We start from the raw sequence: 22,701 nt of genomic DNA on the forward strand, positions 1-22,701 counted from the left end.
ACCTCTATTTAAAACTAGACTGGATTACCTGCCTTAGTACCAATTCTCTCCGCTAGGCCGCGCTCATAGGTACCATAAGTTGTATTTTCGGAGCGAAGCCTAGCGGAGAGTAGAAAAACTACGGCAGGCAATCCAGTCTATATTTAAAACGAACTCTCAGCTCATACTCAATTCAAAATCTAATTACCTCTATGGTAACAAATTTATTTGATATCAATTTAACGTTAACGCATGCGCCTGTATTCTTCTAACAGTTAAATAGACATTGAATGAAACAGATTCTGATGGATTAAATAGTATTTATTCATATTACGATATAGGTACATACAAAACAAAAATTATTTGATAATTGGAAAACAAACTGAAAGCTGACATAAATTAGGGTTGGTCATTTATATTAATGACACGTCAACAAACATTTGTGTAGCTACACCTTACAGTTACGACGAAAATCCGTCCTGGTTTAACAGAAATCATTCTTTTTAAATTTCGAAATTTCCGAGTTAGGTGAGATATAAACTGCTACGCAGGCTGCTGTTGTAAAGTAGTCAGAACTGATCTTTAAGGCATCAACACACAAGGAAAGGGTAAGTTGGTTTGTTAGCTTTGTAGTTTGCTAATTCTGTATGATTGTTTCGCTAAATAATATGAAGCATACATTTATAGATTATAATTTCAAAGAAACTAGGAGGTTATACAATCAGAAGGACTAATCTTATGGCAAACTTGTTTGGTTATTATGTATTTGATGGTCATCAGCATATATATTCAATTAAAAATAACTTAATAGAACTAAATATCACGTTTTTCCGACTGTATAACTTGGTATCGATAATTGAGACAAATGTTGATTAGCCAATTTACAAAACAACAAAATGTGATGAACTATTAAAAAGAATGCCAAACAGTAAGTAATAAAACAATTCTTGTAAATTATCCAATTAGGGAAGCATGTCGTTATGAATGATATTTTCGATGAGTTATGGTTTGGTCAAGTTGATATGGTTTATAAGACTTAGTGGTATATCAATCAGCAGCTAGGTGCCACGTTAGGAGGCCTCCCCTGTAATGTGTTGCGGTGTATGTATGCCTATGTTTTCGGAGATTTTAAACCACATATATAGGGTTTTCCTTGATAAGCTACATATTCATTAATAAAAACACACGTTACTGTTATAATGTTATCAATATTTGTTGGAACAGAAATGCTACAAGCTTTCTATGCGTTTTTCGATGCAATGAAATTGTAAATGGTGTAGTTTAATGATTAGGAAAACTTGTTTATATGAAGTATCAGGACTTTTGTTGCGAGGTTTACTTACTAAATTTAAGAAGATATTTTATTTACTTAGTTCAGTTATACGTGATAATGTTTTAATATTTATTAAAATCACAAATACCTTTATTAAAATGAAGTAATTATAGGGAATAACAATCTATAATGCTAATAAATTAAAACCACACAAATTTTTCTGGATGTTATCAAGAATAATAGATATAACTTTTGAAATAAATAAACTTTATCAAACGCCGAAAGGTGAAGTTTATATGAATCAGCCAAACGAAGTTTATGAATTGCTGTTTTCATTATTAATTATTATGTAACACCTGTGTTCCATGTTACAATTACGTATATCCTGCTACGTGTGTAGTTAGGTAATACCTGACAGGTGTGTACATCGTAATAAGCCGGAACTCAGCATATGCTAAAGAAGGATAGATGAGGATACAACAATCAATTAATCATCTTTTTAATTAATATTGCAACACACAGTGGTAAATCATCTATGACTTATCAGTTATATAATTTAAAATGAACTGAAAACAATACAATACTTTCCAGGAAGCAGCGTGACGATACAAGATAATGAGGAGTGCATGTTTGTTACTTATTTTGAAAGCAATCGTCTTTTCCTGTATCCATGGATACCCATCTTTTCAATCACTTATTCCAAATGGAAATAAGCTTACTGACCCCTGTAATGGCTCAACCCCCTGGCCAGGGGTAGGTCATGAAGCTATGGGAGGTGGTGGACTTCTAAATCCATTTGGACACGACTTCAACATCACTGGGAAGGTACAGTAGTTATAATTTTTATACTGTGGAGTGCTTTAAATTCGTGGGGTAAATATTTGGCGGATGCTTATTTATGGGACATATTCTCTGACTTTATTAATTTCTTGGATCACTGATTCCTAAAATTCCTGAATTATTCTTACTATATAAGTATGTCAATGAATAATTCGCTGGAGTTTACAAATAAATCTTAACAGAAATATTCATTTATTAGTATACTTTCCCATTTAGCAAGGACGTCTCACTTATAAATCCTTGCATTTAGAAATCATTTTGACGTCTTACCAGCAAATACAACAGGTCGTTACAAACTCTAAAAACTGTTTCGTGGTATTTGAAACATATATGTATTTTCATCATTTATCAAAGAATAAATATAGATTATATTTCTATGTAGCCAAACAATTTTCTTATGATTTTAATTACGTATTACCGCATTTTACCGAATTAAGCGGACATTAGCGCGTGGACGATGTTTCGCGATTTCGTGGGACAATGCTATCATCATGAAAATTCTATCCATGTACTTGTAAGAAATATTAAAAATCATAAATTCCCTGATATCCTAATCACGAAAATTAAAACCCGTTAGAATTTAATGAAGTCTAAAATCGCGGAAATTTTGACCCGCTTAAATGAGAGGCAGTATCACAGTAATATCATAGTTTGTGTTATATACTCTATCGATATGTTTTCTATTGTTATAGGTATGGAACACCGCCCTGTGTGAAATGGACTCGGATGGAGACGGAGTCTCCAACGGAGAGGAACTCGGCGACCCAAATTGTGAATGGACACCGGGGTTAAGTCCAGCCGGTCAACCAACTGGTCATCCAGGTATGTTTCATTCCCTACTGGTCATCCAGTTATGTTTTATTCCATAAATTAGTCAACTTATCTGCTGGACTGGGCAAAGAGATATTACGCCAACGTGTACACGATTGTGTGAAATATATACAAAATTCAAATTTTGTTTGAGTGACGACTTTATAAAACTGACCATGACTAAAGACACAGGTAAAATGTGTTCAGACAAATTCAGATCTAAATCAAGTCAATTTTATCTTAAAGGAATAACAAATCATGCAGTCGACGTAAACATGATCAGAAATTACTTGAAATTGACATAGATTCATCTATGTAAATTGACGATTTTTTGAGATATAGCAAAAAGATTATTTTATAAGTCATAAGACACAGATGACATTGTTGCTCTACAGGTGTCTGTGAGCCCTGGAGTGACCCTTTATGTCTGCAAAAGAACAGATTCTACCAATGTATGACAGAAAACTTTACATGTGACGCCATCAACGATCCAGGTAAGACAAAAAGTTTTATACTAAATCAGTACGGCTAATTTTCACGTAGTTAGCAGGGAATTTGAATTCGCGAGAATTAATCAGGCTCCGTACATTTATAACTTGTTTGTCATTCACTTTATTTGTATTTCAGACGTTCGAGATTTGGTTGTTAGGTTCCCGGTTACACAGGTTCCTGTAGAAGAAACAACCTACATGTGCATGAATTTTGCCTTACCTGCCGACCAGGATTATCACGTGATCGCAGATAGAGGTTCAATCGATAACCAATTCGTCATACATCATATCATAGTCCACGGATGTACAGTTGATGGTTTGTACATACATTGAACCTTGTCTTAGGGACCACCTCTGTTTAAAAATTATCTGTGTATCAAGACCACTTGACTATACCACCATTTTTGGTCCCTTTTGGTGGTCTTTACAGACATCATAAATGTCATTTGAAACTTTGATAGTAATAATCTTTTACAGAACACGAAAACGCTTACCATTGAAATGCGTATGAAGCATAAAAATATAAGATAAGTAGATCGTTATATCATTAGCTCGGTCGGAAAAATGAAATTTTCCTAAAATAATATAGAATAAAGAAATATTCAAAATGGCGTTTGGTTTCGTTACACATTCCATTTATGTATGAAATAATTTACAAACTAACCTATTTTGCAGTAGTTGATGTTTTCGTTTACATTTCAAACGATTAAGTTAATTCAGCAATTTACAATTTTAAAAAACGTTATGTAACGAGTAGCTAAAACATTATTGTAGCCAGCGGCGTAGCTAGGTCTGGATAGGCCTGCATGCATGGGGGTGCAGCGTCCAGGGGCGAAGCCCCGGTACGGGGTATGGGGGGCAAAGCCCCGGTACGGGGTATGGGGGGCGAAGCCCCCCAGAAGCTGACGGGAAATTGTTACAATGTAGTAACCATTTTACTTCTTTGGTAACTTTTAACGTATTTACCAATGGTTAAATGGTGGTCACGATATTTAGGTGATAACCATGCAAAACTATATACATTGTATACATTCTAGACTCTCGTGACAAGTGCTCGAACAAAAAACACTGATTTTGGCTGTAAATATTAAATTAGTAAGTAATGGGAGAATTTTGTGTTATTTTAACTGATGAAAAAATAAAAGACAACTATTTCGTGACACCGGAAATCACGGATTAACACGCGTACGCGTTTTAACGTGGCGTGAAGTGAACCAAAATTGATCAATTCACTTTTTCGTCACTAAGGCCAAGAACATGTTGCAATTGCTTTAATTAAGTTGTTTTGCTATCACTTTAAGATGATTATATGTTTTTAGAATATTTCTAACTTTTCATGCGATGTTGTTTATTTTGGTATTCGTTATAAGTGTTTCCCGATTCAAAATCCACAATTGCTTGAGGGATTTTGGTAAAGACGTCTTCTTCTTTAGTTTAAATCTAATATTGTCTTCGAAAAAATTCAAACATATTTAACAACTTGCTTGGTAACCGGAAATATATAGACTATTCTAATAAATTTCCAGAATGGCCAATCCTCAAGTCTTTCAAATGTGCACAAAGTTATGTCAGGCATACAGTTTGGCATATCATATGTATTTATACATAATTCTGCAGCGTTACGTGTATTCAAATGTTGTGTTTTTTTTCTGAATGTAAGTCAGATTATTTTTTGCATGCTTGAGCATGCAAGCATGCACGGGCGCTACGCCACTGGTAGCTTATCATTTTCGCGAATTCAAATTGCCGCGTAATATGAGATGTTTATCGCACACGGAATGACGTTGATTAAAATTCTTATTGATCTTCTAACAGATGTAACTGAACTAAACAATCCGTTAATGACTCCCTACGCCTGTGGTATGGCTGGAGAACAGAAATGTCGGGAGATGTTTGCCGGCTGGAGTGTTGGAATGGAAGGGTTCTGTCACCATGAGGATGCGGGAGTCAGAATAGGACCTACTGGTTATAGATATGCTGTAATGCAGGTAACAGAATATAGTCGGTAATTCGAGTTCATGATGTTCACCTTACGAGACACGGGGACGATATGCACATCCATTTATGATTTCTAAATAGTTTTTGTTTTTTGACCAGTCATAAGTCTAATGAAAGTTATTTCAATGTGAAACGTTAAATATTTTGATTGGTTGCTATTTTTAGACCGGTAAAAATATTACTTTCATATGTCGGTAATTCAAGGTCATGATGCTCACCTAACGAGACCAGTGGACAATACACATCCATTTTATTATTAAAAAATGTTTTATCCTGTCGCATTGGGCCAGTCTTTCGTGTTTCTTATTTCAATGTCAGATATTTAATGTTTTTGATTTGTTGCTATTTTAAGACCACCTGACATAAGATTAGCCACATAATCCACGTGATCTTAAGGATTATTTAAAATGACAGGTATTATATTTTGCTGAAAAGATAAGCATATTTATCGGATCAATTAAATCACTTGATACTAAAATCATTTCGTGTTAACGTTGCATATGTATGATTCTTTCTTTTTAAATGTGTGTACCTGTAGATGCACTGGAACAACCCGACAAAGGAGCGTGATCAGACTGACAGTTCGGGCATGACTTTGTACTACACCCCCGTGTTACGGCAATACGACCTGGGTAACCTCATGATAGGAGAACACATCTTCCGTATTCCTCCAGGGGAATCTAGTTATACAGTGGAATCAGAATGTAGTTCCAGTAGTTCGGCCAGCTTGATGAACAGTTCTATTTATATCATAAGTGGATTGAACCACATGCATTACATGGGTGAGACTTCTTTTTTTCTGATTTCCAAGAAAGCGTACTTGGGTGACGGGGTGTAGTGTTTAAGACACTCATCATTCACGTCGGGGTTTCTCAACGCACCTCGGTGTCCTTCCACTTTAATACCCCTCACACGCTTATGTCCTGGCCATCGAAAGTGATATATATATAAGTTACTTATATTATTTGTTTTGCATGTCTATTTGTATTTGTTTTAAAATTCTGATTGGATGCTGCTAGGTTCCGGCGACCAATGAAAACGGGGCTTTTATATGTCTACATGACTGTCAATAACAGCTCCTAGCGAAGGTTTATTACTGACTATTTAAAAAAATCAATGTTTTAAATGAAATACTTGGACACAATATGTTAATCTTTGGTATTTTGAATCTGTCGCAAACAACATGCGTGTTTCTGAGGGCGCTGCCATTTTTCAACCATACATTAAATATGAGGTTTTTAATTGTATAATGGAAGGGGCGCAACTGTGATTATTCAGCAGGTGGCTTCAATTTTGACGCGAGATCCGCCAAGGGTTACAGCTAGAACCAGTATACGTACCCGGTCTACTATACCTTTCGGACGGGTACGAAATGGTGCCTATGTGTCGTAGTGGAGCACTGCCTCAGAATATCATTCGGGCACAATACTTTTTTGTATGTTTTAAGCGTATATATACAATTATATATTACTTTTGTCCACAACTAACATAACGAACTTTCTTTATATCTATCATACCGCTCACAAGACGTCAAATTCACAATTTGTAGACCTGCCGTATAGTTTTTCTTCGACAGGACCTTTAAATTTATATTTGAAAAAATGTATCATCTTTGTGAATTTTATATTTTATACAATTTAGTTTTATTACCTAGTAGGTCATTGATATCAAACAAGTACGATATAATATTTATAGACGCTTTAAGAATGATTTTCACAATCATTTATTTCCTCCATTAGCAGGAATGGGCACTAATTGTAGCTCTAAAGACGACACCATTACCTGTCTAAAGTCTTTTGAGCTACAATATTGCAGCTAGGTTACAGTGAGAGCATCAGACTGAATACCCTTGGCTAGCGAAGTTGTATCTTACCACATGAAACGTAATTTGTATAGAAATGTGTTCAATGGTATTCTATATATTCAAATAGTGTCTTTTACTTATATCAGTTCTTATGTTCGTTTTGTAGGTAAAACCATGACGACATACCACACCCCATCAGGAGGTGTTGAACAAGCTATCATGGACGACCCACATTATAGTTACGATAACCCAGTCACACACACGTAAGTCTTAGAGGCTCAAGAGTGTAACTCTCCAAAATGGTGTTTTTGACAGACATAATAAATTACTGTTAATGCATTTTTGGAAGGTAAATTAAACATTGAAATACCGTATCGCCGGTTATTGTCGCGATTTGGCAGGACATATATTATGATAATCTGGTGCTTTCTCTCAATTCGTCCGTTATTGTTTAAAAAAAAAAAATCTAAATTTTTAAATTAATGTTGGTTAAATATGATTATAATATGTTTTTGCAGATTTCCCACACCGTTGAAGGTCAACCCTGGAGATGCGTTGAGAACAAAATGTACGTTTAGTTCCTTACGTAAGGCTCTGACGACCACCAGCGGCGAGTCGACCTCCCAGGAAATGTGTTATAGCTTTTTATTTTACTACCCTAAAACGTCATTTGAGGAAGGAGAATGTACAACTGTCATGGGACTACCGCTGCATTTAGTCAGAGATGACACGAAATTGATCGAAGGATGCCAGTTAAAATCTTTTCTCGGAAATCTGACAAATTTTGAGGATATGTTTAATAAGGTAAATAGATCACTTTGATTGTCCTTAGACACGCTAACATTAACATTTAAATTTATTTACTGTAAATAACGCTATTTTTGCGTACACAATATTTCGCGTTATGTTAAACTTATTGGCAAGTGCATATAAATTCGCGTTCAAGAGGTTTCAATGCCAATATTGCAATCGTTAATAGATGGTGGTAGTAATTCTAATGATATTATATCTTTATTTAAGCGGTTTAGTTTTTATCATATGGTCGACGTTTCATTGCACATTTGGTGGAATTTGTAACTGTTATCTTAATTACAAACCAAAGGTTTCAGAAGTCACATGCTTTTATCATTCCTGGCTCAGAAACATAAAACTTCGCAAATTGTACATTTTACTACTTGCAACATTTTTTTAAAAATTTATATTTTGATTTCACCTTCAGCTTACAACGCGATGTGAACCTTTCTTCTGTCGAAAGGAGTGTAAAGAGTATTTGATGGAACTGGGACAAAATCCTTGTTTGCAGGGAAAAGTCAAAGCTTATGTTGACTATTTACTCAATACTAATGGCGCTACCAGTAAAATGGCGCTCTACCACTCCTGTGATACAGAGATAGCGCTGGAGGGTGTCGAACCCTGTACCTGTACAACTGCCTAATTTAGAGTTTGTATATTGGTGAGATTCGCTGTAGTTACATATTTGTCAGATAAATGAATGCAAACCTCTTTCTTTTTCCATTGCTATTTTTACTCTCACAAAACATAGAGATTCAGTAAAGTGGAATAACCCGTTTATATTTAAGGTTAAATTATCTCTCCTTGACCATGTAATCTGCATGCACCCATATATCCGTTTTTCAATCAACTTTTACAAGTCGATCATTATGTTATAGGGGGTTACGTGTTTTAAAACTTTGTTGTCATAGTTTGGACACGGTTGTCTTGGTTGTTTCTGGAGAGGACGAAATGTTTAAAAAAAATCACCAAAATATTTTGCGACTGTTTAATACAGAATCATAATATTACAAGAAGCTCGAAAAAATACCAAGATACTTGCCAGATATATTCTTGTTAGTTTAAATACCAAATTATATGGAAAGCATTCTTTGCTTTGGTCACAAGTTAACAATGACACTTTATAGTGTTGTTGGTTTGAATTCTATAAAGATGATTCAAAACCATATTAAACGAAATATTTTTTTTCGATGTTTGTTACCAAAATTTAAACAGTACAAACGCCTCTTCTTGTACAAATTTTCCGCCTGTTGGCCATCCTCAGTTACAGAGTAACATAAACAAGCTATGTAAAGTTAATCTTGAACTTCTTGTTATCTTGAGTTTGTTACCATATTTTCTCCACTTCTGAAGGAAGTGTTACTTGAAAAATCGGTCGATAAAACAGTATATATTTAATTGCCTTTTATTACATATGGTTTTAATGTCTGTTGCTGTAAATTTCGTGTATATGTATACCTTTGACAGATCGTCTTCTACTATATCAGCCTCGATACTCCAGGGATTATTATCACTGTCGTTATATCCACCCCTGGAATATGTCATATTAGAATGAAGACAGTTTAGGAAAACAAGAGGCCCATGGGCCTTAACGGTCACCTGAGTTAGAATATATAATTAAAGAAATAATGAAACAAATTAAAGACATATAAACACTATATGCTGGGCCTTGAAGTTGGTCAGTGATTTATAAATTTGACTTTTTAGACTATGAAGAGTATTTGCCTCCATCAAACCTGTGAATTTAGAGGTATTTTTTTTAAATTTTAATCATTTTGACCCTGTTTGGTCCTGCCCCTCTGGTCCCCCAGGGGGTCATCGAGGACGGATATGGATGTTAAAATGCTATATCTTAGGCTAATAATTCTAATCAAGTATGACTCATTTCCTACGAAAATTGGGCAAATAATGTTCACAAATATGTTTTTCCTATATAAACTAAAGTAAACTTGACCCCTCCCTAGGGGGTAAAGTGAGACCCCAAGGTCATATAATTCACAATTTTTATAAAACATTTTAAGACCTTTCCATCTATAATTATTTGATTCTACTATATCCAGAATTTTAGAAGATTTTTGAAGTTTTAGCCTATTTGACCCTTTTTTAGACCCGCCTCTATGCCCCCAGGGGGTCGGCCAGGACCAATGTGAATATGATATTTAAATGCTATCTCAGGCTTATAATTCTAACCAAGTTTGGCTCGTTTCCAATGAAAATTGAGCAAAACATGCTCATAAATGTGTTTTTCCTAAATAAACAATAGTAAACTTGACCCCCTCCCCAAGGGGAAACAGGAGACCCCAGGATCATATAATTTACAATTTTTATAAACAAACTTTAAGACCTTTTCATCTATAAAGTGTATTTTTTTATACCATTTCCAGAATTTTAAAAGAATATTTTTGAAGTTTTAGCCTATTTGACCTTTTTTGGCCCCGCCCCACTGCCCCCAGGGGGTCGGCCTGGACCAATATGGATATGATATTAAAATGCTATCTCAGGCTAATAATTCTAACCAAGTTTGACTCATTTCCAATGAAAATTGAGCAAAACATGCTCATAAATGTTTTTTCCCTATATAAACTATAGTAAACTTGACCCCCTCCCCAGGGGGAAACGTGAGACCCCAGGGTCATATAATTCACAATTTTTGTAAAGGACCTTCAGACCTTTCTATTTATGAAAAGTATTTGATTCTACCATTTCCAGAACTTCAGAAGAAGATTTTTGAAGTTTTAGCCTATTTGACCCCTTTTGACCCCGCCCCTAAGGCCCCTGGGGGTCAGTCATAGAAAATTTGTTAATAGGATTAAATGGCCATCTCATACTGATAATTCTGACAACATTTGACTCATTTCCTATTACAAATGACCAAATAATGCGCAAAAATGTGTTTTCCCAATATAAACTATAGTAAACTTAACCCCCTCCCCAGGGGGAAACTTGAGACCCCAGGGTCATATAATTCACAATTTTTGTAAAGGACCTTAAGACCTTTCTATCTATGAAGAGTATTTGATTCTACCACATCTGTGAGTAGAGAAGAAGATTTTTGAAATTTTACTCAATTTTACCCCTTTTGGCCCCTCCCACAGCCCCCTGGGGGTGGGGACCATATAATTCACAATTTTGATTGGCCTTATGCCTTAGAAGGTTTGTGCAAAATTTCATTGAAATTGCTTCAGCAGTTTTGGAGAAGAAGTCGAAAATGTAAATTGTTTACGGACATACGACGGACGACGGACGACGCCCGACGCACGACGGACGACGGACGACGACGGACAAAAGGCGATTAGAATAGGTCACTTGAGACTTCGTCTCAGGTGACCTAAAAACTTGTCCAAGCACATGTCTGCAGATACTTTTTTAAAGATGCGCAACTACAAATCCACACAATGCACATCAAAGGACCTTACTACCTGCCCATTTGTTGTTGCACACCGACTGACAGTTCATATAATGATGGAGTCTGATATAATTCTACAAAAGGACAAATACAGTACATAGTCTGTTTTTTTCATCAAAACTCTTGTTCATTATGTTATTCGATAATTAACAGATACTCCATTTTTCAATACTGATGTATTCGTATTTGAATAGCTACAGTAATAATGTAACCGATATCTTTGATTATGCGTGTGCGTGAAAAATATCAAAACATTTTTTGTATTGAATTTCTCTAATGATTCATAAAAACTGTTTTCTGACCTCAGACGTTGTCTAAATGCGTAGATATGTCACATTTTCATGTTTTTACAGTTAAGAGGCGACTTACTAAGAACCTGACTAATTACAGGGGTCCTTTGAACATGACTTAGATCGTGAAACCTCCAGATTGAATTAATATTTTTCTACACCACCATATGTTATATAGAGTACAGTATAACTTGTAGAATCCGGCATATTTGTCTCAATTAATATTGATAGGAACCTTTATAGTCCGGAAATATAACTAAACGGGCCAAATATGCTGGTCCCGGCGACATCCAGTTTAGACAAGCTGGGTGACAACAAGTCAGGACATGATAAAAGGCAACATACAATTTAGCTGATTTTAATAGAAAAAAACCTTCATATTTTTATGACGAAACACAGATTAAAAATATTGAAAATAATGATACAAAAATAGATTCTGTGGAAAGTTGTACAACGGGTGAAAATGGGATTCATTAAGAACGGAACGTTTGTACAGTATTTTTGTAAAAATATGTAAATATTATATAAAACGAAAACTTATGCTCAATTCAGAATCTGAACACGTCATGCTTATGACAACACTGCAGTGTAGAAGAGGGTCATTCCAGGGCTGTCCGTGTGATCACTTCTCTTCGAAAGGTTGTTCCAGTGTATCTACAGTTAATAGTTACAGTTAGTCGTTATCTGTAGTTTGCATTTGTACACTAAAGATAGATATGTCATTGCGGGTAGGTATCGATTGCTTCGTCAGACTAGTATGAGTTTACAAGCATAACGTCATACTTTTCAGAGAAAATCGATGTACTTTTCACACAGAAACTAATGACATCACACTATCTAGCTTCCCTCAAGGACAGATAACTCCGTTATAAATCTTATTGAAATTGTTATCAAATTGGCTCCGTAATATGCAAGGACGAAATAGTGAAATATTTCGGAAGTTAATTTGAACTCTAGCTTTACAACATGTTGGCACACAATGAACGTTATTAGCTGCATGGAGGCGTATTTGTATTCATTGGGTCCTATTTTGAATCCAGCATTTTCATTGTGACAAAAGCCCGGGAGCCAGTTTTGTTGCGTTCATTCATTGTTGATTAGAGTCAGAAATTAGTTCCATAGTCTCTAGATTATAATTTTATTACCTTTTCACATTTAAATAATCAAACTGTGTAAATTTGCGTAGTTTGCAAACAAAATTTATTTCATAACATAATGAAGTTAAAAGATAGTTACATCAATGCTTAAAATTAATTTTTCAGACTAATTGATCACATAAAATACGTTTAGACCTACAATTCCATTTGATTTCCAATGGACTATTTTTTTCTAAATCAACACTCGTCATAGTAATAGTAGTATAAAGAAAAAGTATCTGCCAATTATAAAGTCGAATTTAGTATGAAAACAAATAAAAATAATCATATGTCTGTGCAATCTGATTAAAACCAGCTCTTCAATACGCTTACGCTATGAAGATCTGAGAAAACCCGATAGGAGGTCACGTCCAGGTGACCTTTTGCAACGGAATATTCAAAAGTGGTATTAGCCAATCAAATTGCAGCTAACAAACGAGACGTCGATTTAGTTTCAAAATGGCGACTGACGAGGCGATTGAAAGTGTGTTACGGTTGTTCGAAGTATATGGCGTAAGCGCATTGAAGAGCTGGTTTTAATCAGATTGATTTCTGTGGTGATCATTTGTTTTAATTCCACTCGTCATTTCAACGTCATACTTGGTTAGTTAGGTTGATTTATCAGGTCAACGTCCTATTAACAGCCAAGGACGTTTTCCCGTGTATATGGTGTCTTGGGTGCATGAAGTGCGAGGTGCGTGGTCTGGGAAACTGCGGTATATTTGTGTTGTATCTTGTATAGTGCTACACAATGTCTAAATAATTCAAATGAAAGTCCGATGAATACTAACCGTCATTGGGACATCCGTTGACTATAATATGTTGCATGAAAAACACATTGTCAATTAGTCCTCTGTCTGCGATCACGTGATTTCTGACAGGTGTGGAATATATTCTTTTCTGAACACTTGGAATCACTCATTGGTTCACAAAAACCTGCAATTGAACACAACATCAGACTATACGTTATTGTCACGTAAAGGTTAATGACATAAACACAAATACTAATATTGATTTGATTTATAATAAATCATTACGTCGTTAATATAACGAAACATGGCTCAGTTTCACGAATATTTAAATAATTTTTTAACTTAACTTTTCCATAGCATTATAGATTTTAAGGAAGTTTCCTTAATTTAAGATCGTTTCCTTAACTTCAGTAATGTTTCCTTATAGGGAATTTTAAGTTAAGGAATTTCTTAAAGTCACAAAATGTTCGTAAAACTGGACGCAGGTTAGATCAGAAATATTGAAGTAATTTTTGTAAATGTTAACACAAAATCAAATAAAAACCTACCTGGGTGACCTTTTGAATTATTGGTGGGAGTAGACCCCGGAGTCCATACACAAGTAGGATCGCCAAGCTCCTCACCATTAGACATACCGTCACCATCAGAGTCCTTCTGACAAATAGTGGCGTTCCATACCTAACACTGTAATCAAGAAAGATGCAGTTGGAATATGAATATATTGAAAAGTAGTTTAAACCTTGGTCATTGATCTCATATAATGTAACAATGTTTTTCATAAAAATATTACGTCTCAGAAAGTAATTTTTCGATAAAATATTTTGATTTTTTTTTTGCTTTTGTTTAATAAATCCAATTTACGACCAAACCCCCCTTAGTAGTTACGTATGATTAAGGAAGGGGCCGCGGTGGCCGAGTGGTTAAGATGTCCCGACATATTACCACAAGCCCTCCACCTCTGGGATGCGGGTTCGAATCCCATGTGGGGCAGTTGCCAGGTACTGACCGCTGGTCGGTGGTTTTTCTCCGGGTACTCCGGCTTTCCCCCACCAACAAACCTGGCACGTCCTTATATGACCCTGGCTGTTAATAGGACGTAAAAATAAATAAACTAAAAAAAGTATGATTAAGGACCATCTGCTTAATTAAAAAGACCACTTTTATCAGGCTCCCTAAAAGTCAAGTTCAACACAACATATTAACATTTTCACAGTAGTCCCACTATAGTACATTACCAAACGCAGTTGGCGTTCATCAGTCTATATTTACATTTTCACTACAGACTTATTATATAACCTTACCAAGCGTATTTTGCATTCGTTAGTCTATGAACGTTCATCCGCTTATTATGACGTCAAGTGATCACGGAAGATGGTTATTCAAGTGGCTGTTTCGTCTTTGACGACAATGAGTTCTTTATTTATTATAGATGCAAAGTCTCTCGATAATTCATCGTTTAATTGTTATAAAATGTAAATACAAGCAATGAAATGTATTAAGTTGGCAATTATGGGAGTATGAATGCCAAATGGAGAGCGGCAAATTTAAATTGACCCGAGTGTACACTTGGGTATACAGACAGTTTTTTCTTTGTCCCTTGAATGGTCTTCGATAGACAGGCAAAGGTTTGACTGTACAGGTTTATTGGAGCTACATACCATGCCGTTGTTGTAGAAATCTAATCCAAATGTGTTCCTAGCCCAGTCTCCTCCAATGGCTTCGTGTCCGACTCCTTGCTATACTGTTACACCATCGCAGGGATCTAGCACTTTATCCCATTAGGGATTCGATTTTGGAAACGTGAATATCCATAGGTCTGCCATGGGGAGATAGCAAATAACACCAGCAAGCACAACATTGTCGTTGTCGAGATACCAAAATAATGTGTCTGCAATGTAATGATATTAAAGAATAATTTTAATGGACATAATTCAGAATTTGGTGAACTAAGGAAATAAGTGCTTTCAAATTTGAAGACATAAAAATTAGCAGATTATTGCCTTCTGAAAACAATGGATTTTCTATTTCTTTGTCTTTTGTGCTCTCTTTTAAGGTTTTCATTCGTAAAATGCTTACGCATAGATAGCATAGGTCTCGTTATGCTTAATATACAGTAAAGGTGATGCAGACCGTCCGACTATACATTCTTATAGAAATACAAATTTAGTAGCACGTTACAGAAGAACGGTCTCATCCCGGCGTTATATCTTATTAAGCTGAAAGCTCCGGTTTCAAACTACGCATAAAGAATTACACATCAATTATTGTCCAAAATTGGCACATCCTATATGGGGTATTTCATTGAAGTTACAAACATTAATTAGAAATAAATAAACCGAACAAAAATCTGTTCAATATTAGATGTTTGCATTCCTTTTAAAGTTCGCCTCGACCGCAAATGCTAGCTTTACTTGTTGACTCAATGGCGCAAATTCAGGCAAAATTATTGAAAAAAGAGTTTACATCGGCATTTGGTAGAAATCTTCAACCTCAAGTAGATCGAAAGAAAATGCATTTTGGGGCCAAAAATTTTGATATATTGTAAATGTTTTTAATGTAATTACCACATTTTTCACATGCATGAATAAGCGCAGAAATAGGACAAATATCATATTAAGATTCAAAATAGTTTGCATATTAATAATATATATAAATACTTTTGTACAGGTATAATATAACCATATTAAGATTTCTATGGAATGCGTTTTAAATCGTATAAATATTATGGTGTGCTACCTTTGCAGTCGATCATGACTTTTCTATAATAAATGACGAATCTGTAAAGTAGCAGTGACCGTCTCCTATATTTGGTGCAGGAAATCTAGATCTATTTTTTATTCAAATTGAACGAATTTACAGTTATAGCATAAAAGCATATTTGAAAAAAACCCACTAATGCATGACCTGTAGTATGGCCCTAAATGACCTCAGTTGTCGATGGGCCGTAAAACTCAGACAGACAGACAAACAAACAGATATAAACATAGGCAGTTGCAATATTGCTCCCTGCTTATCACATTGATATTCAAAACCGTAATGTACTTCGGATGACCATAACAATATATCAGTAACTACTGTGGCGTAATTTGTTTGAAATTATATACCTGTATATTCATATTGTATTATGTTCTCCGGATCCCAGTCGCTTTAGTGTATTCCAAGTACAAAGAGTGACACATACCATCGTATGACCTCAATCTCTCCCAGGGTCCATTGCGATTTTCACATTCATGGTTGAAAATGTGGGAACTGCAATGCACCCTGGGAGAGATTGATCACATGTCATTTGGTAAGGAAAAAGCATCAACATTATGAATGAAAACATATTTCATTGAAACCAAATAAAAGAATTGGACACGGATGTTCACAACTCAGTAAGACCACTTCTTGATACATTTTAATAACATAACGAGACACTAGCAGATCCAGAAACATCTGACTAATACATTGTTATGTGTATATATAATATTTCTATGGAAAAGTCATACAGATATTGTATGAAAGATAACCGAGAAATTAGAATTTGAAAAAAAACCACATTGTATTTGTATGAATGTGTGTGTGATTGTTGATGTTAAGTCTACAAGTATATATCCAAATACATCATATACAGTGTATGTAAACTATAGCGCATTTTGTGTCACTGACTGTTAAAACGATAATTCCCGTATTAAACGTTTGTTTGTTTGTTTGATTAATTTAACGTCCTCCTATTAACAGTTAAGGTCATGTAAGGACGGCCTCCCATGCATGCAGTGTGTAGCGCGTGCAATTCCCGTAAATACCGTTTTAAAAACAAACGAGTCCCCATCGCACAAATAGCATACTCATAATATATCGAGGGCCAATAAATCTGGGGACTGGTAGGTAGACAAGTAAAGAAACGAACACATACATGTCAGAGGGTCACTTATATGCTGTTATACATTATATAAAGTTCATTTATATGATATAGACTTTAACTATATCCAATATGGGTATTTCGGTACACACTATAGTGAAGCCTCATTCTGGTACTCGCCCGACTAGCAGCCACAGCAATCTCCATCATCTGTCTTACCGGCCAAACATGATAACATAACATGGTGTCAGAAGATTCAACTACCACGATGATGTGCGATAGGACTGTTACCATGAGCTAAATTCATATTAGACATTTCAACCAACTGATCGGATGTGAGAATGAGCAGTGAATGTGAACTCTAACGGGGGTCGTCTCAAAACATTATTTGTTATTCGTATGATTTTATGAGTTTATATTCACAACCCATTAGCACAACACATGTACAAAAACAGCAGATCGTCATAAAAGACGAGATTAGCGGTTCCGCAAATGTATACGTTGACGCGGTTACTAAACGGAAAACTAAGAACCCCAATAAAGCTATTGTGAGTACAAACAGTAATCAGCGTAGACATACACCAGTAAATCGCGGTGAGTCTACTCGCTTAAACCTTGTAAAGTTTTGGTGGGAAAACGACAAAATCGCCATTTTTCAAAGGCCTATATCTCCGCTATTTTAGATTAGATGACCTTTAAACTGGTCATTATATATTTCTGAGAGCATGTTCTTTCATATCCAATTTCAAAATCTTTTCTGTTGTAATTTTTTGTCTTTTGCTGACCCCGTAACGAGCTCTTGACCTTGACTTAATCTCTGATAACATGTAATGAGAAAAACAACCGCTATGTTAGAATCTACCTGAATAAAGTCATGAGCGTTTTAAATGTTCATTCAAAAAAGTCGTTTGAGACGTCCGTTACCTTGACCTTGAACGTTATCGTACAAGATCGAACGTGTATGTTTCATGAAACCATTTAAGTACATAATGTGTCCAAAGTTGAGCTTCGGACCTTGTTCAGAAAAGACAGGAAAGTGGAAAGAAGACAGACGATCACTTTCATACGTTGTTCCTTCGCTTGAATGAACGTTCATTCGATTGAATGAACGAACGAAAGAAAGAAATAACTAACGAACGCACAAAAGAAAAATGAGCAAACAATGAACGAACGAAATAAAGACGATCGGACAAAAAAAATCATGATTATATATTCACCTGCACATAGGTATCCACGTGTCCTTCCTTCTATCTGTCTGTTAATCATTCTATATACACGCCCTTACGGACAAACAGGATGACGCGCATACTTTCAGATAGATTCCATTAAGTGAGACAAATGAAACAAATAGGCGACCAAACAAATGGACAGACGGACAGAAGGATGGATGGATGGAAGGATGTACAGGCAGCCACGCACGATATAATCATCACAGTTTGCACACAAGGACAAAGGAACAGTGCTGAAAAAGGAGAAAGTTATAATAACGATGAAATTATACACATTGGTAACAAAGTAATAAAATACCTAGGATATTTTATTTTTTGTCTGCTTTAAAGGTATCTTAATTCTTAATTATGGCTTCACCTCCATGCATGTCACGTGCACTTAGACCTTACGTCGTTCTTGTTCGTCTTGAACTTGAACTTTCGGTGAGTTAAACGTCATTCAGCGGAATGATGTCATTTTTACAATATCGAAATTCTCGTATGGCCGTGTAGTCTTTTTCTTGGCTCATGGCAAAGGCATGCATTGTAAAATAGTTCTTTGATGGGTAATTATTATTATTTTTTTTAAATTATTTGCATATTGTTTTAGTGATATTATACACTGAATACAATTACTGGTACTGTTTGCGAATGCACTTATATATTTCCCATGGTAGTAAAAAGGAATAAACTCTCATTCGGTTTAGTGAGTGAATCTTTTTTGTTGATTGCTTCAAAATGTTGTATTCGAAAATGTAAGAAACATTTGAAACCGTACTGGAATAATGAGTTAAAAGATGTTCACCGTCTGATGACAAGTAAAGTGAAATTGTGGAAAGAACATGGCCAATGTCGAGGTGATGCTGTTTATTTTTTAGACTACAAGTCAAGTATGAATGTTTTCAAAAATAAGCTGAAAAAGGCTTTTAATGAGTATATATGATGCATCAATTCGCAAATCAATACAGCAAACAAGTGATAATGACCATACGCTTTTATGGCAAATATGTAAAAGTAAAGCACGTTAACCCAGATGAAAACAAACTAAGTTGCGTTTTATGGCCACGTCCTACGTAATCCAGAAGGAGTAGAAAAGACATGGATCGGAGTACGGATGTTTGTAAACTGTTTGATAACGAATCTAATGGCTTGTTTGATGTAGAATTTTTAAACCAGGTTGAATATAACTTAATAATTATGACAGAAAAAGCTAAGACTAAAGATGTGTTTTTTGATAAACACTTTATTGTTAAAGAGGTTGCTGACCTACATGTATGTAGAAGTCTTAAAACAAAAATGTCTAGTGGTCCTGGCTGTCCCGTATATGAGGATATCAAATAGTGTAATAGTTCATTGATCAATTATATTACGTTTCTGTTCAATCTCATTGTAAAACACGAGTATATTCCTAAGTCATGGAAACACTGTAAAATAATTACTCTGTACAAAGGTAATGGGGAACCGAAAGACGATCTAAACAGGTAATTGGGTAAACCGTTAATTCCTGTGTTCTTAAATATTTTCGAGACACTTTATCTACCTGTTTGAGTCCAGTACTAGATTTACAAATATTTCCGAACAGACATCAGTCACCAAAAATATGTAGTTTATGTACTTCATTTTATCTCCAGGAAAGCGTGGATTATAATTTAAATAATGGATCTGATATGTTCGTTGCCTTTCTTGACAGTAATAAAGCCTTCGACCATGTAAAGAAAGCGGGACTGTTCTTTAAACTTTATCATTTTGGAATTAAAGGCAAAGCGTGGAATATCATGAAACAAATTTCATATTCTCGAATTACCAGACTAGTAATGTCGTTTTTAATGGTTTTAAGTCTGACAATGTTGTGATGAAACGGGGAATTTAACAAGGTGGATCTTTGTTTGCAAAATTATATTTTGTCTTTATTATTGACTTGCTTAATGACGTAGATTTTAGCGGGAAAGATGCAATAGTCCTTTTCTTGCGAATAAATATGCTTTCACAAGCTGATGATGTATGTATAATCAACAATAATGTCAAAAGTTTACAATATCTACTCACCATATGTGAGACATATAGTAGTAAGTTGAGGTTTGCATTTTCCTCTACTAAATTTTAAATTGTTTTTTTTTATTAAAAAAAGTCTCACATTCATTGTAATAGAACTGTATATGATAAGACATTACCTGTTGTACATAGTATAACTCATGTTGGTGTTTTATCAAACAATATAAATAACAATGTTGAACGTGCACATCCATGTGCGCTGAATCTTTTAACTACAAGAAAAATCGTTAGTGGCTGTGAAAAGTACATTATGTATGATTGTGGCAGTTAAAGATGAATGATACTTATATGTTAGAAAAAGCACAGAACTTCACTGTGAAATTAATCCAAGGTTTTGGTGTAAGAATAAGAACATATATGTATACGTCCTTTATTGGTTGTTGAAGTTTATATAAGGGCAATGCTATTTTTGGGAAGAATATGTACCATAGAGGTCGTGAAATTCTTATTAAGCGGCTTTTTTAATTCCACTTGTCTCACTTTAGCAGAGGATTTGTTCCTGATATTGTTCATATTTTACGAAAGTACAATTTGTATGATGTTCTTGATATATTTTTGAAAAATGATGTTTTTCCTAGTAAATGCGAATGGAAACGTCTAGTCAATAACCATGTTAGACGCTATGAACAGTAATATAAATTGTGTGAAAGAATGAATGCTGAAAGTGATATTTTCTCGCTTCATTCTATACACAACCATATACAATATGGAAACTTGCTGTCAGGATTTCACAGTACAGTATACTTTTCGGTTATTGAGAAGAAATCATTAGAATGAAAAGTTTACGCATGGCGGACGGCCGACAGTGCTCAAAGACAGACGATGCATGATGACAATAGGTCAGATGACCTAAAAAGAACAATGAACGAACGAAATAAAGAACTATCGGGCGAATAAAATAATGATTGAATACATCCAGCTGCACATGGGTATCACATGTTTTTCCTTCTATCTGTCTACACACACCCTTACAAACAGACAGGATGTCGTGCATACTTTCAGATATATTTCATTTAGTGAAACAAACAAAACCAAGACTTTATTAAACAAATGGACAGATGGATAGAAGGATGGATGGAAAAATGTATAATCATCACAATTTGCACACAAGGACAAAAGAACAGTGCTGAAAAGGGAGAAAATTAGAACGACAAAATTAATACAGTAAATCCACATTGATAACAAAGTGATAAGATACAAAAGATTTTTTTTCTTTGTCAAATCGATTGATTTGAACCTTATGACCTTGAATGCGCTTCAATGTCATTCAATTGTAAGCATTATACCAAACATAATGAAGACCCCAGTTGATGTTTCAAAATAATTGTGTTACTGTAAAATGATATTTGAGCATATTATTCAACATTTTTCATCATGACCTTCAAGAGTGAGATGAGTCATACATTAAAAACGCATTTTGACATTGGTCTATCATATTACAGATGTAATAGATATTTGCATCAACTAAGCGGATGTGAGAATGAGCTGTGAACGGAGTTGTGTGAATGTGAACTCTAATCATCTCTAGATACATTTCACCTATTAAAGATTATTCTTTACGTGCGCGCACTTATTGCTCATTCGACTAGGCATGTGTTCAGTAATTATAAGTTCCCTGATTGGGTATTACTTTTATTAAATTGTTTAAAATGAGAATATGAAAACAAAGAATGGATTTATTTATAGTAAAGTACATGTAATATAACACGATCTATACATTGTTATGTATGCTATTCTGCATCTTTCATGACTACGATGGCTAAAATTAATACCATATGTAAAGGCGATAAAAATGATGTTTCTAACTACCGTCAGAAATAAACTGCTATATTTAAAATTGAAAATATCATATTTACGAAATACTCTTACAATATCAGATATGAAGCCATGCTAACAAGGATTATTCAAAAGGTACAAAGAAGTCCTTATGATCGTGTAAACAGGTAAACAGTGGCTGTTTCTTTCTGTATAAATTGCACAAAGTGTTGAGATTTTATTCATAGGTATGGTATATCCGGTAATCGCCACA

At 34.9% G+C, this 22,701-nt stretch overlaps 1 protein-coding gene across 1 annotated transcript; it reads left to right on the forward strand.

Moving 5' to 3' along the window:
• Positions 1-428: 428 nt before the first annotated feature.
• Positions 429-8,698, forward strand: LOC138333579 (dopamine beta-hydroxylase-like). Its single transcript, XM_069282039.1, has 10 exons — positions 429-587; positions 1,844-2,077; positions 2,785-2,914; positions 3,298-3,396; positions 3,530-3,709; positions 5,209-5,381; positions 5,930-6,173; positions 7,362-7,458; positions 7,714-7,999; positions 8,415-8,698. Exons 2-10 carry the CDS (start codon positions 1,868-1,870, stop codon positions 8,628-8,630), a joined length of 1,635 nt encoding a protein of 544 aa, XP_069138140.1. The 5' UTR covers positions 429-587; positions 1,844-1,867; the 3' UTR covers positions 8,631-8,698.
• The last annotated feature ends 14,003 nt before the right edge of the window (positions 8,699-22,701 follow it).

Source organism: Argopecten irradians, chromosome 10 (genome assembly GCF_041381155.1).
Source record: "Argopecten irradians isolate NY chromosome 10, Ai_NY, whole genome shotgun sequence".
NCBI lineage: Eukaryota > Metazoa > Mollusca > Bivalvia > Pectinida > Pectinidae > Argopecten > Argopecten irradians.

What these genes read in the sequence shown, in the direction of transcription:
- LOC138333579 (XM_069282039.1), top strand. Translation starts at nt 1,868, where the DNA reads ATGAGGAGTGCATGTTTGTTACTTATTTTGAAAGCAATCGTCTTTTCC. An exon ending in ACTTCAACATCACTGGGAAG is followed by an intron (nt 2,078 to 2,784) that starts GTACAGTAGTTA and finishes CTATTGTTATAG; the next exon opens with GTATGGAACACCGCCCTGTG. An exon ending in TTGAGGATATGTTTAATAAG is followed by an intron (nt 8,000 to 8,414) that starts GTAAATAGATCA and finishes TTTCACCTTCAG; the next exon opens with CTTACAACGCGATGTGAACC.